Consider the following 16316-nt stretch of genomic DNA (forward strand, 5'->3'; position numbering starts at 1 on the left):
TCTCTCTCTCTCTCTCTCTCTCTCTCTCTCTCTCTCTCTCTCTTTTTTCCCCAGCCGAAGGAAACGATATAATTGTTAATAGAGGCTGCGTCGAAGTCGCGGAGCCGTTCCGGAGTGCGCGACGCGCCGCTGATCGGAACACGGGTTCGATTGAGAGTAGTGTCGCGCAGTGAAGCGTTTTCTCTTCCTTTCCTTTTCTTCCTTTTCTCTCCGGTGCGTACGTTCTATACACGTATCGCGACGACTCGTCATGCTCGTCATTCTCGTCCTCCACGCGCCGAGTCGTCCTCGTCCTCGCGACGGAGGTCGGAGTAATCGTGTCGTGTCATCGTAACCGGCACTCATTCGATTTTTAGCTCGTTCGCACGAGTCGCGCATTCTCAAGGATCTCTCTCTCTCTCTCTCTCTCTCTCTCTCTCTCTCTCTCTCTCTCTCTCTCGCTCTCTCGATGATTTACGAATCGCCCCGCAAGATTCTGCCTGCTCTCTAAATTTCTTAGAGCGCAATCTCACTCGAAACGAGCGAAAAGTGGTAGTATCTTCACACGAAGCGACAGTGAAAATATTGCCACTCGAAATCGCAAGAGTGAATGTCTCACTCGAGCTTAGAGTGAGCTTTCCGACTCCTGATGAGCAAATGTTCCCGTCGATTATAGAATGAACATGTTCCTGTGACGATGGAAGCACATTAGATTCACTTTTCAATTTTGAGTGAAAAATTTACTTGGCGGTTAGAGTGGAGAATTCGTTCTATAAAAAGAAAGATCATACGAATTCGAGTGGCTTGATAGTCATTTTATGTTTCTAGTGAAATTTCAGTTCAAGAAGTTTAGAGAGTGTGATCTTATGCGCCGTGTAATACACTGAAAAAAATATAGTAGAAAAAATTATGTTAAAATTGTTTTTTTTTAAATAATATTTCGTGTATAATTATTCTCACTACAATATTACATAACAATATTAGTAATTATTAGTAATATTTGTGATAATATCAAAATTGCAATACAAATTAGAAATGACAAATTTCACGATTTATCTCCCAAATATACGATATAAAAAATATTCAATTGCAAAAATTGGTTGTGTGAAAAGTCAGACGTACAACATTTTTAAACACAATTTCGGTCATAATTTCGGTACGGCCCAAGATTACACAAATTTAGCTGTTTGTTTTACAATATTTTCTTTGTATAGGGAAAACATTTGGAGACCTTGCATTTGCAATTTAGATTCTTCGATCGTATTTTCTTAGAAGGTAGAAGCTTTAGATTGTGATCTACCTTCAGTGATCCTTCAGTGTTCTGTAAATGATTCAGCGGCTTATAGATTGTGCAATGATCTATGATGGCTTCCGATACGTAACTAGTAATCGTAGAAATCGAACTTGAATCAAGTTAACGAGGCCGTTCGAAGAAATCGCGAGCGACTAGTCTGCGCACTTCCTGACCTGTCGCGCATCTTGATCCGCAACATCTTCGCACATGTTTACATTGCGTGCACTTGCCGCGTTCGCAGCCGGTCTCGCGAGCCGCATCCCTGCCCGAAAGCGATGCACTTTTGCGGAGGAAAGAAGCAAACAGGCGGAGCCGGACCGGCCGGTTTATCGCGACGAGATTTCGGAATATATTTATATCTACCTACCTATACGTGTATATCGCGGGGGAAGGGGGAAGAAATTTTCGGATGTGCAACAAGTGGTCGCGAGTGTTGCGGCAAGGGTTAATGCCGATCGCGCGTCTGGTTCTTTTCAGGCGTACCAGAAGGCGGTGCGCAGCAACAGGGGCGACCTGCGAGTCGCTCTTGCAGAATCCTCGAAACAGTTGACGCCGCAATCCGGTCCGCGGGTCATTCAGCACACGACTAGGTCAAACAAGGTCATCGACACCGAGAAGACCTTGGAGAAAAAGGAACTGAAGGCTGACGGTCTAATCGTTACCGAGAAGAAGCGCACGGTCGAGCACGAGGAGGTAAATCTAATGGAAAAAGCAGAAACTTACCAAAGCGCTCTCCCCTCTTCTCGTTTCTTGCCTCTGCTCAATTTACCTTCGCTATTTCAGCAAAATTCTATAGCGATTAATCTCTCTTAATTGACAGAATTAGTGACGTTATTAATATATCTATCATTATATGATCGCACGATGTTTCGCTTAGAAAGACAGTGTCTCCTCTTCCAACTTGCACACTATCAAACGTTATACAAGTTAAATTCACACACTAATCGATTGTATGTGTGTGTGTGTGTGTGTATGCACAGTGGAGAATCTATGTTGACTTTTTTAATGGTTAACTTTTTTCACATGGCACTTCATTTACATTTAGCAATTCTTTTACATATGTGATATTTTGTTTTTTTTACATAATCTAAAATTTTTATTTTTTTACTTTTTACTTTATTTGTATTACATTCCTATCTATGAGTGGAAGGGATATTTTATTTTCTGTACAATAGAGATGTGCACTTTTACCCACTATAATAAACATTATTATTATTATCATTATATATTTGTTTGGATCGAATAAAACTATAGATGGACATATTTTGGCACATTGATTAAGACAACTACGCAGAAATGCGTCTTTATATAACAAAAACTTTTTTATATGAAAGGAGTTGTGTAATATGTCATGGAAATTGACAATATTCTGATGCTATGAAAATTAGAGAAATAACATGAAAGAAATTTTTGTTCAGGATAAAATAGTAAATAAACTAAAAGACTATTTTAGTCTTTATTAGTCATTATGTATAGAAACATCAATTCAATCAATCGGACACTAATAATCGGCGGTGATAACAATCTCATCACTAGTTCTACATGAATTATCTATTTTTTTTTAAAGTGAGTGTTTTATCCTTTTCATAAATTAATCATATTGAAACGCATTGATTTTTATGAAAAGGACAATATGCCAAAATAAAAGAATTTCTCAAATAATTAACAAAAAAGATAATCTAACATAAAAGTACTATCAATAAAAACTTAAAAATATTACAAATATTAGATTCTATTCGTTTATTAATTATAATAATCAGTTGCCTAATGACATAATGAATAAAAGAAAGTCTCTAATAATTAACAAAACAAAAATAATTCATAAAAATAATCTAATTAAAATCATAAAAATCATAGAAAATCAGATTTAATTTATCAGATTATTTTAACTTATTAATTAGATAAGTACGTTAATTACAATTACTTAATGGCAAAGTAAACAAATAAATTAAAAACGCCTTTTATATCACATGAATTGTGTACCCAGTTCTGACAAATTTTACATTGGTATAAATCTTATCAATCTTCAACACAATCTGAATATTTATTTTTACAAATGCTGAAAAGGATGTCTCTTTCATAAATTTTTACTGTGTCCCTTTCAAAAATCGAAACAAGAATTATAACTTCTAAGACAATGTTAAAAAAAATATTATTTGTCATGCCATGTAATTATTTTTGGATCGGTATATATTTCTTTGCACTATTATATGAATTCAACAATAACATAGCACAAGCACTTAATAGAACGTTTTCTTAAATCACTGCATATTTTTTACACACGAAAAAAACTTAACTGCATATCGTCGCCATGTATGAAATGATAGCGGTGTGAGGTTAAGATTAATTAAAATTATGGCGTGATGAATAAGTATCTTTGAAAACAAGCATATTTTAAACACGCTGTGCTGTTATAGTATTACCTAATATGCGTTAAATGTCTGCATGCTATGTTCTCCGTCTATTTATGTCTATCTTTACATTATCAATATATTTGTAATAATAATAGTAATAATAATAACAATAATATATATATATATATATATATATATAATATTTAAAGACATAATTAATAACACGACACGCAATCGCCTTGGTTTCAGATTAACGACGACGAAGTCCCCGACGACGGGCGGAACGACGACGAGGTCTCCGAGACGAAGAAGGAGAGCTCGCAGAGGTACGTGAAGAGGAGAGAAGAGGACGTAGTGGACTACATCTCGGCCGGCGAGAGAGTCGGCCGAGAAATGCGCTACGTTGCAGAGACAACCGAAGGAGAACGCATAGGCGACTGGTCACCATCACCGACGGGCATGCGGACGACTCGTCTTCACAAATATTCCGGTAACCGTCGCCTTTCTCTATCAATTTTCTACCGTCGTGTTCCACATGTTCACAAATGGTTAACCATGCAATTACCGGCTCCATTATGATTTTCCGCGGCGGCGATAAAATATAAAGTCGTAATGATTAACACACCGACGATCTTTCTTTGCCAATTTCAAAGATACATTGCATAATCTTCAATAAAAGAAAATTATACAGTGGACGAGACTTCTTCTTCTTCTGAAAAATATCGAAATATCACTTTTAACTCGATTTAATCCAAAAAAAGATGCTGTACATTATTGCAGGTTTTCCGGATGGTACATCTGCAGCTCGAAAAGATGCCCTGACGAAGAAACCATTAGACCTGGAAGAGGAAGACGAGGCGAGAAAATTCGAAACATCCAAATGGCTCGAAAGCCATTTCGGCAGTGACTCGCGTTCCTCCCACGGGTCTCTCGACGCCGACGACTCTCCTCTTCCGACTAGCACGAATACGAGCTATATCAATGTCACCATGAAGTCCTGTACACCGAAGGAACGGGAATACCAGAACGTAAGTTCCAGCCGCCATCAACGACGTGCCACTGGCCGGGACTCCGAATCGCCATCGCCGGGGTATTTTCATGGGATCAGCGAGTGGTCGGAACGATACCAAGGAAGAGGTGCGAATAATATAACTAACATAGGGTCTTTCAGACTTTTCTGCGCAGTTTTGTTGGAATATAGAACGGATTGAAGTGAAAGTCCTGTTTTGCGATATTCGCAATAATAGTCAGGTTATTAATTAAAGAAGATTGGTTAATAATCACGCGCGATATGGTAGATGAGTAGTGCAATAATATACAGCATCTTTTTTGGGGAAGATTAAATCGAGGGTTAGAAGTGATATTTCGATATTTTGTCAGACTTTGAAGAAGCCTCGTCCACCATAATTCTTTTTTATTGAAAATTATGCAATGTATCTTTGAAATTGGCAAAGAAATGGCGATGTGTGTTGTTGTATGCTTGTACATTAGGTCAGACTGAACAAAAAACCCTTCATCATTTTACAAACAACATAGATTTTTAGTTATTAATAAAAGAAAATTGTTACATAATTATGCGGGACAAATCCTAATTAAATTCTTAATTTTCTTAATCAAATCTTAATTTAATTAATATCTAAAAATCTATGTGATCATTTGCAATCATTTGCATTCAAATGCATAATATTATACATTACGTGAGCATATATGCAACTTTTTTAAGATAACGCGAATGCGATGTGTGTTATGCAGAGAAACAAAATCATGCAAGGTCGAGCTCGCCGGTTCGATATACGGAGTCCCCCCATGCCAACGGACATGCCCACGGGCATAAGAGAAATCAAGTCGAGTCCTCGTACTTGAAAACTTACGAAACATTCCGACGCGAGTATCAGGATTCCATCGAGGAACGGCAACCTACGCCCTCGCCACCGATTCGTCGAAGATCAAAGGAACAAGTACGTATTTCCTTTCCTTGCATTACGTTAATAGCATTCAGGATTGCTATAGACTTGGAAAACCAGGAAAACCAGGAAAAGTCATGGAATTTAAATTTGTCATAAAAAATCGAGTTATGTCTAGGAAAAATATAAAATAACCTGGAATTTTGGCCTTTCCTTATTATTTGAAATTAAGGTAACTTTTCCTGAGTTATAAGAGAAGAAAAACAATCTCCAGATACTTACTAAATCTAGGGATTTTATTAACGTCAAATTTATTTTTTAACTTTAACGTTAAAAAGTATAGTATAGTATAGTAAAAAGTATAGTATAGGAATTAAAAAGTATAATATTAAAAAGTATAGTATAGGAATTCCAATGTTATTTAAAAAATAAATAAGATTTTCTTAATTTATATTGAATATGTATACATCTATGCTAGTCTATCATGATGTGTGTGTTAACAAAATAATTAAAATTTATATTTTACTCAGCGTTTTTTCATTCAATCATCCTTTTCCGTCTCATAATTACATTCTTTTTTCCAATACTCATATAATTTTTGTTAGCCTGAATGTACATTTTCAGGAACATATGTTAGAAATATTATGTATATACTAGACTACAAAATATTATGTATATACTAGACTAAATTTGTATTGCTTTTAATAATATAAGCTACTTTTTCTATAATCCTTATTCCTAAACGTTAAAATTGAAGATTATATGTTGGAAAATTCTCCACTTTGTCTGAAAAACATGAAAAAATCAGGGAATTTCAAAATTGATTTTCTGTAGCAACCCTGGCATTGTTATATTAATGTTATGTTGGAAAATGTTTCGCTACACCGTATTACGAAGCATCGAGTAACCGATACTATTATTCATAGTGGGCGAAATCCGAAGAAAAAGTCAACCCGAACGAGCCGCCGTCAACAGGTCGCACTTCGAGTCCGGTGCATGTGGTGCAGAGAACATGGGAAAGCCGGAGTCGCGACGCACGAGAACAGACTCCCGAATGTGACAATCACAAGGACAGCTCGCCACGCTCGCGATCAATCTCGCCGAAATCGCCGACCATCAGCCGCGATGAGAAGAAGTCGAACACTTCGAGCGCACCGCGAGCGTCGAAGAGTGAGTTTTCTTTTGCGATTATTCCGAAGTAGAAGTAATTAAATCGGACCATTTAATCATTCGACGAAACCAATTCTATCGCATTGAAGGCAAACGCGAATTGTAAGATGAGCCTAAAGAAAAAAAAGGCTTTCATGAGAAATTGTACCATTTCGATTTCTTTATACCGATCTGATTTGTCTCATAGTGCACTCATCACAAGAATATGCAATTTTGCATGTCGCATTTTACATTTGTGAGATTTTCTCATTAGTTCAGTCACTAGGTTTAAGTGATTTGTTTTATCTACTTTATTAAGACTTTTGGCTTTTCCGTGGAACTCTTAATTAATGACGTCAAAAACAAAAAAAGACACGCTAATATTCTTGTAAAATACATTGAAATAAAAAGATGTACCTATGACGTAAAATAACACTTGCAATCGATCAAGCAGATTTGTAAGATAGTTTAAACGCTTTCTTTTTGTTTGAATAATTTTGTGTAAATAACCGTAAAATTAATGCAACTTTCCTTTTTGATCTATCTTTTCTTATGATCTTGTTACGTTAATTTTACGGCTATTTATTGATTGTTAAAGTAAGAGAAGAGCAATTCGGGCTATTTTACAAATCTGTTCGATTGATGGTAATATTTCGTGAACATATATCATTTCAATGTATTTTCCGAAAATTTTGAGCGTGTATTTTTTCACTTCTGACGCCACAAATCAAGATGGCGAGAGACCAGGAGTCCTAAACCAGGAGATTTTGACGACGAACACAAACTGTTTCAATTTATTATTATTTCCATATCACAAAAGTTTTATCTTGTTTCTACTTATAGACAAAAATTTTCTTTTGTTTTAATTTATTTTGTTTTATCTGTATTTTTCTCTTTCTTCATAAATGAATATTATCCATTAATAAGTAAATAAGTAAATAAATAAAAATCATTCATAGGCAGCGGCTATTCCAAGTACAAGATCGGTGAGTCCTTCCGAAGGTTGGTGGGCAAATTGCGTTCGGCTAGCACAGAGAGAAAGCACAAACGCGTAAGCAGCGGTTCAACCTCACAATTGACACAGACCGACGACAACGGACCAACGTATATGCAATACAATGTGATCGACCGGAATATTCCTCTCGTGAGTGAGAAAGAGATAGCAGAAGAGAAGCCACCGGAGAGACCGCCGCGATCGCCGCGGAACGCAGACGTGCTGAGCAACAACAAGCAAGTCAGTAAGGTCACCAAAACGACCGATAACGCGGTAGTCCAAGATCAATGGCAACGTAGCGAATCCACGCCGCCCTTGCAAAGGTACTATCTGGGCGAGGACCCCTTCGGCGGCAGCATCTACGGCCGCGAGAAGGGATACGAGGACGACAGAAATCGGCGACACGGAAGACCGCGTAAAATTGCCGTAGATTCCGAGCACAGGTAATCGAAGCACACGATACATGGTGTGTAATACCCAGTAAACACTAACTACATGCAGAAAATTTGTGATCGATAATATATAAGTAATAATATAATTTACAAGACTTGTAAATTGCGACCGGAGTACTGTACTCATACTGAAGCCAGAATTTATATATGGCAGCAATAAATGAGTAATTTGATCAGATACATTTTGTAACTTCATGATATATAAATTTACCATATATACGTACACTCAAAAAAATATTTTGCTAGTCCAGATAGAATTCTAGATGTTACAGTTAAAATTTATCGTTTTTTGTATCTGTTATAAAATTGACTACGTCAATTGGTACGTAGAGTTTACAGCAGTAGCATTCTAAAAATATCTGCAGGCAAATCTGCAGTTACATTGGACAATAATTTTAAACTTTTTGTTTGCACTTTTAATACATCTTTCGCATAATTCAAACATTCTGAACAAAAAATAATAATAAACAAATTTACAAATTTTTGTAACAATTTTTAAGAAAAGGACAGTTTTACATTATACAAAGTTATCTGACGATAACATACGCATTTCGTGCGTGAATTAGTTCATGTTGAACAAAAAAGTTCTCTCTATCATTTTGCAAATCATCGCGTAAAATTTTTAGTTATTAATTAAAGAAGATATTGGCGAATGATTGCATGTAATGCTGTAAGTGGAGTGCTGTAGAGACGGTACCGCGCTAATCAGCGCTGTTCACTTTGCTATTCTGCTCAAGTTTATCACTTCATTGAACAATGATAACCAAACTTTTTACTTCGCATTAAAGTAACATGTATTAAAGATACGTTCAGTATAAGATTTTCTGCGTTCATTACAAAGTTAAGTTCGTCAAGTCAAATTCGTTAGTAAAGTTATTGAAAAAGTACCTTACTTTTGTAAGGAAAAAATTACTTCTACGTGCACGTACAATTTATTCTTTGCTCTCTAAATTTGTCTCTCTTTCTTAAAATATATTTTCTACATTATAAGTATATTGTAGTCGGGTAAAGTGTTATAGTACTTCTTCGATTAATGAATATTTATATCTTAAGAAAAATTTTCTGCGTGTAACAGTAATATTATATCAATGTTATAATTTCAACAATGTAAGTTCAATATAATATATTGTTGTAACAGTCATACCTCACATAGCAGAAATGCTTAAAATATATCAGAGAGATGTCACGACATCTCCATAGGATATTCCTACAATGTATTATGGACATTTCTACTGTGTGGGACTGTTGAGTGAAAAATTATAACATTGGTGTAATGTTAAAATATTAGTTAGCGTTTACTGGATAATTGTATCGAGAACGACGTGGCGAATTTCGGCAGTTCGCTTAGAAATTCTGTCGCTTTTTCGTGTCGTGTCGCGATCAACACTCGGCTTCATCGCGGCGCCGATGTAGGTAGGTCTTTCGCTTTGCCTTTCTTATCTAAGTTTCTTTCCAACTGATGCTTAATATCTGAAACGTCTAAAAACGCTTGTTCAGGGTGGTTTATAGGAATCAAATATCAGAGGTTGCGCGTTTAATCCTTTCCATTTGATTTTAAATTGACCCCACCTCCAAGATAAATGCGAGTAACTGCGTCGCCAAGCAACACCCTGAGCCAAGAGAAAATCAACACACGATCGCTCGAGAAACAAGTGGCGAGTGAAAGCCCGAGAGATCTAATTTGAAATTGGAGACTCTCCGTATCTCACGCATCTCTACCTACATACGCATACCTACGTATATATCATGCATGGAACAATATTCATTAAGGATGACACAGCGCTTCTCGTTGTATATACACCTACTTGATGTACTATCGTATTTTCTGTGACAATTCGATTCTCGGCGTAAAATAGAAGCAAAAATAGTTATAATGCATAGACAGACGACGAATTCGCTGTGTCACGTAATTCAGTCGCTCCAAAGCGTAGTAGCCGGTTGGTTTGCGCTTTAACAGCCAGAATATGAACATTCTAGATCTGGGCCTCTTATTGTATATATGGTACACACGTGTACGCGCGCGCGCACACAGATACACACACATCAACACACACATATGTATATGTATGTATACATGTGTATGTATACAGAATACTGACGATACATATACCGTAAGATGGGGTTACTTTGTGACTGTAGGGGTTACTTTGTGACACAGTGAATATTGGTCAATAGTGATAATTATCAATATTCACTGTGTCACAAAGTAATCCCTACAGTCACAAAGTAACCCCATCTTACGGTACTTATTTCGTGTAAATTAAGTCAAGCTGAACAAAAAATACCCTCTATCATTTTGCGAATCACGTAAAATTTTTAGTTATTAATTAGAAAAGATATTGGCGAATAATTGCGAGTGATACCGTAAGTGGTAATACCTAGACTACGTTAATTAGCGCTTTCCGTGTGCCACTACTTCCTAGCCTATCACGATAGGTTCGATACTGGCGTCTGTCTCTCTCTCTCCCCTTTTTCCTTCCCCCTCTCTCTCCCCTTCTTTTTTTCTCTCTCAATACTATCTTGAGGCATCCATTGGACATGCACCCTAACGTCATTCTTTTATTGATGTTGTTCAAAGTAAAGATCTTTGAATCAGAGTTTGGCCATAACTACAGTTTTGTCAAAATCCTATGAGAGAGAAGGACATATTTTCAATCTCTCTCTTTGTCTATCTCTTCTTAACTTAACTTAACCCACTACGATAGGAGTACTGTGATTAAATACTGTGTAGGTTTTGACAAAATATAACGGACTAATCAAAACTGGCTGTCTTATGGCCAGTCTCAAGATTCAAGGGTTTCTAGTTCAAGGTAATGGTTACAGGTTAAATGCTTTGTATAGTAGAAATTAAAAGAAATTTCAAGATTTCTACGAATACTGCAGTATTTTCAACATTTAAATAAAATAACATAGCATTTGATACGATATATCGTGCACGATATCTATTCCATTATCATATTGAACTTATCACACGATAGGCTTAAGGGGATTAGTGCACATAGAACGCTGATTAGTGTGGTCTAAGCACTACTTCTACGGAAAAAACAACTTCAGTTGAATTAACGTTACATATTTGGTTAAATAAGATTTACTTGAACTAAATACAATTTCTGTTTATTATAATCATATATTTTGATATTCAGCGCTGATTACAGAGATAGACAATATATAATGGATCTATCAGATTAGTAAAGTAGTGAAACGCGTAATCAAACGATTCATAATCCGGAGGTCCTGCAATATGAACGATCCAGATATTCCGATTGAAGTAACCCGAATTCTGTTCAACCAAAAATTTTATTAACTTATAGCGTTTTTAATTGGCAGAATTGGTGCGCACTGAGTGCGCACTAAGACTTGTTCACAGTATGTTATTATATTGAAAGATTGTCTTAAATAAATTCTCAAATATTTTTAACCAGTAATATAATATGTATAACATCCGTACGAATCATTTTATAACCTAAAATATTTTTAAATATGTATTAAGACACGATCTTAAATATGAAAATGTATTGTAAACAAACCTTAGTGTGCACTCAGTGCGCACCAGTTCTGCCAATGAAAAACGCTATTAGACAGAATTCGGATTATCGATCGGAATTTCTGGATCGTTCGTCTTCGACTAGATATTTGGTTAATTACCAAACCTTTTTTTCCGTGTGAGTTTTAAATCTCATTCAAAGTTTTTCTTTTCTTTCCATGCAACACATCACTCCATTCACAATATCGCACACAATTATTCACCAATCTTCTTTAATTAACTTTACTGCCCAAATTAATTTCTCATGTTTAAACAATTTTTCATGTACATAGGATATTTAACACTAAAGTACTCAATATAAGATGAAATTTCACTCTTCTATTTTTTATTTTCCTAAAATAGGTTTGTGATTTTGAGGTCATATTGGGCAGTTACTATCGCTGCCATCATACTAAAAAAAGGCAGCTATATTGTGACTTTCACGTCACATCGGTCAAGACAAGAACAACATTCATATTGGACATAAGTAATGATGAAACTGGATTGTGAGTTCAGAATCATAGTGGGTAGTTTCGCAAAATGATAGAGAATTTTTTTATACAATTTGATCTAATCTACGCGTACACGAAACGAATATATGTCATCATCAGAGATCCTGTATATACCGAGTCTCGCATCTCGGCGGACCCGCGCTCGCTTCGACTTCGAGGGCTTTTTGAAAGGGCTGCATGATGGGGCGCATGGATTGAACATAAATCTATGTAAATATATACATATACACGGCGTTAAACTCTCATTTGGTCCACACATACAATGTACAAGAGAACGGTCCACGTCCTCGGAATCACCTTTCGGAAACCACCGCGTTTCAGCGTGACCTCCAGCTCACTCGGCAGGTTTAGCAAGTCTACCAGCAGACTGGCGGCTGGTGAACATGAAAGGGAGGAGCATTTCCGCTCCACGCAGACCTTGCCGCGGAATTTGCACTCTGGACAATCAGTTCGCTCGCAGGTGACCATGACGACAACGAGCAGGCGGCGCGATCACCAACACCACACGAACGTCGGCAGACACGGCGCACCTGGCAAAGCCAGCCAACACGGCAGTATGATCAACATATCGATCAAGAATACGGTGACGTCGTCACCCAAAGTGGCGGCGTACAGCACCCTTCAGCCGCCCCCGAAACCCGGGCGAACGTACCGGTCGTCGTTATCGCGCAGCAAAAGTTTCAACGTCGAGGCTGACAAGAATGGTGTGGATGCGACGCCGTCTATGCGCGCTCCTTACATCTCCAATTTGCACCTGAATCGCTTGAACGAGACACCGCCGCTTAAGAGCCCCGGTATCCTTGCCAGCATCAGCCGCAGCAATAGGGACCTCTTCAGAGACAATAAATATTAATTAAACTGACACAGCTCAAGGATATCCGGAACGCCTCGGAAACGATGAAGCACATCGTCCCACCTTTCCTCGGAACATATATACATTGAGTCCACTTTCTGCCCAAAATGTGAGTGGCGTACATGTTTATAGAGTGTTTGCGGAGTGAAGCTACCGGTCTAATAAATTAATGGACATTTTTCTTTCTCCCCTTTTTTTATGCGTCTTACGAAATATCATATACGTTTCATAGAGAGCGCCTCATAAAAAATCATAATGTCGTCAAAATAACGAGACAATGACTAAAAAATTCATTTTTCAAACACGATTCGATCATTTTGTCGTCATCATGATTTTCTGTTCTACTTGGGTTTAGTAGATGCACATCCACGGACGGATTTTGTACTCATATTATTAGTAAATCACTAATCTGATATACATGCATTGTCCCGAAAATATATAATATATCAATATTAAAAAAAAAACGATAATACAAATTTCTGAAAAATCGTAATATGATATATTAATATAGTAATATAATTATATTTAGATTTAAATAAGAGAGACAATTATTCAAAATATTGGAAGTATACAATTTTCTCAAAAAGTTATAATATTAAATATTTCGGAAAAGCTATCTTTTCCGTAAAACAGTCTCGTTATACAGCCGGATATATTAGCATTTTTCTTGTTATGCTCATTTTTTGTTAAGTTCAACAAGAGTATGAATGAATAGATATTAGTGCACTTGTGTATGTACTCTTAAACACAAGAAGGAACATATATGTTATATAATTATATAAGATTGTATATAATTATATATAAGTTAACTTTGACTTAGAAATATGGACTGCCAGTAGCTAACTTCAGATTGATAATCAAGATATATCGTGCTACGATCGATTAATTAAAAAATGCGAGAATTAAAGTTGTGTCATTTATCAAGCGTTTATAGGAGGTTACATTTATTTTGGATGCTCTCGTGCTCAAAACATAATTCTATCTTATACGTAACGAATAATATTATAGTTACATGTAACGAATAATAAAAAAAAGAATGACGTTTTCAGCATAAAAGCGTCCTCAAAACATAATTTTTATTGAAATATATAATTAAAATAATTTTAAAAAATTATGGATTATATATTGCTTTGTGGAAGACTGCAAGTTAACAAAGTACCAAAGCAAAAGAGGAAAAAAATCATCTTGTCTTGTTGTGCCTAATGTAAACGAAGCATCGTTGAGCTCTTTGAGGAGTATCATCGAACTTACCAGCGAACATGAATAGAATGTCGCCGAGCTTCTCGGTAAACGTGAACGAAGAGTAATGGAGAGTTATTCAGTCGATCCGACACTGGTCCCTAATATTTATCCGATATCAGCAAAAACATTTAGATATCGAATTAGAAATTTGTTTCACTAAAATTGTTTCTTAGAGATGTAGACAGTGACAATTTGAGCTGAAATTATAGTAATTTGATTTTTTTTAAATATAATATCGTACTTGAAAAGTACTCTATTAGTGAAATTCGAAACTTGGATCACTGGAACATTTGTCTCCTATTTCATATGCTATGTCATTTTGTTAACTAATAGATGGATTATATATTTGTATATATATTGTAACCAATGCAATTATATTATATTTTATTTTTTAATAATATTATTTAATATAATAAAAAATAAATGATTTGATTAAGGTCTAATGTATTATGATTATAATGTATTATGATTGAATTTTGATATTACTGAATAATTTTACAATATGTCTCCATTTCATGGAGTATACAAGGTGTCCCAGAAGAATCTATTAAGCTCTCGTGCGAACATAGAGCGGGTGAAGGTAAACATAAAAGTCCTATACCGTTTTGCGGTATTCATTATAATAACCAAGAAATTAATTGCAAAATATTAAGAAAAAGCGTGTGTTGAATGGTAGAGGATGGAGCGCTCAAATTAGCGCGGCCCAGTAATATAACGCACGGATGTCGGCGCGTGGCGATTGGAAGAACAACACATCACTGCTTATGTTTATATCGTTACGCTCCTACGTCTTGCCGCGTCTACTGTTAGTCCCGATCTACAATAGCTTTAAGCCGTAAGAAATTGACCAATCACGATTGATTATTCTTCTATAATTCGACTATGATTGGTCAATTTCTTAAAACTTAAAGCTCACTACACCTATTGTATATCGGGACTAAGTCTCGGGACTAAGTCTCGGGATTAAGTCTTGATCTACAATAGGTGTAGTGAGCTTTAAGTCGTAAGAAATTAACTAATCACAATTGATTATTCCTCTATAATTCCACTATAATTGGTCAATTTCTTAAGGCTTAAAGCTTACTATACCTATTGTAGATCGAGGCTTACCCCTTGTCCACAATCTTGCTTTAATCTTTTAGCCGTAATAAATCCAACTACAGTCGATTATATTAAAAATAATGAACTGTGGTTGGTCAATTTCTTAAGGCTTAAAGCTTACTATACCTATTGTAGATCGAGGCTTACCCCTTGTCCACAATCTTGCTTTAATCTTTTAGCCGTAATAAATCCAACTACAGTCGATTATATTAAAAATAATGAACTGTGGTTGGTCAATTTCTTACGGCTTAAGAATTAAAGCAAGGTTGTGGACAAGGGGTTACACCGCGTCGAAGCGAGATATAAGAACGCAGCGATATAAGTAGACAGTGGTGCGTTGTTCTTCCAATCGTCACGCGTCAACATCCGCGCGTTATATTACTGGACCGCGCTAACTCGAACGCTCCGTTCTACCACTCAGCGTACGTTTTTCTTTAATCTTTCGCAATTAATTTCTCGGTTATTATTACGAATATCGCAAAACAGACTTTTACCTCGACCCGCTCTACGTTCTCACGAGAGCTTCGTAGATTGTTCTGGGACACCCTGTATAGTATAGTAAAGTACAGTAGAAGAAATTTTCATCCTTTCTCAATTTCTTGCAAACATATCTTACCTTTTTATATGAAATACTATTACATTTATGTTTAAAAATTACTATTAACTTTTTTCTTTAACAAAAAAAGCTTTATTTTTAAAACAATTTTACAGTGCAATATTTTGAAATAGTAACAAATTGTTCGCTATGCATTTAAAATAAATATTTAATAATTTAAACAATTTTTAACAATTTATTTAAAAATATATTTTTAATTGTTAATACTCTTTTAAATAAACTTATAATAAATTTATATAATATAAATTTTATAAATTACAATATAGTTACATGTGTATACAAATACATAAACCATCTATCAATTAACAAAGTGGCATAGCAGATGAGACAGAAGACTAACGTT

At 35.8% G+C, this 16316-nt stretch overlaps 1 protein-coding gene across 3 annotated transcripts in view; it reads left to right on the plus strand.

Annotated features, from left to right (window-relative positions):
• LOC116847352 (serine/arginine repetitive matrix protein 1) overlaps positions 1 to 15272 on the plus strand; it is a 47307-nt gene extending 32035 nt beyond the window's left edge. Inside the window, exons 5-11 of one of the 3 annotated variants that reach the window (XM_032822276.1) lie at positions 1751 to 1966; positions 3877 to 4117; positions 4408 to 4764; positions 5380 to 5585; positions 6458 to 6701; positions 7640 to 8117; positions 12483 to 15270. In XM_032822276.1, coding sequence (XP_032678167.1) covers positions 1751 to 1966; positions 3877 to 4117; positions 4408 to 4764; positions 5380 to 5585; positions 6458 to 6701; positions 7640 to 8117; positions 12483 to 13014 — 2274 coding nt within the window. In that variant the 3' untranslated portion in view covers positions 13015 to 15270. Of the gene's footprint in view, positions 1 to 1750; positions 1967 to 3876; positions 4118 to 4407; positions 4765 to 5379; positions 5586 to 6457; positions 6702 to 7639; positions 8118 to 12482 lie in introns of all 3 variants that reach the window. The other 2 variants (XM_032822275.1, XM_032822277.1) reach the window with 2 other exon arrangements.
• Positions 15273 to 16316: the final 1044 nt, after the last annotated feature.

This window comes from Odontomachus brunneus, unplaced genomic scaffold (assembly GCF_010583005.1).
Source record: "Odontomachus brunneus isolate Ranch 3 - 2012 unplaced genomic scaffold, Obru_v1 Obru_scaffold_077, whole genome shotgun sequence".
NCBI lineage: Eukaryota > Metazoa > Arthropoda > Insecta > Hymenoptera > Formicidae > Odontomachus > Odontomachus brunneus.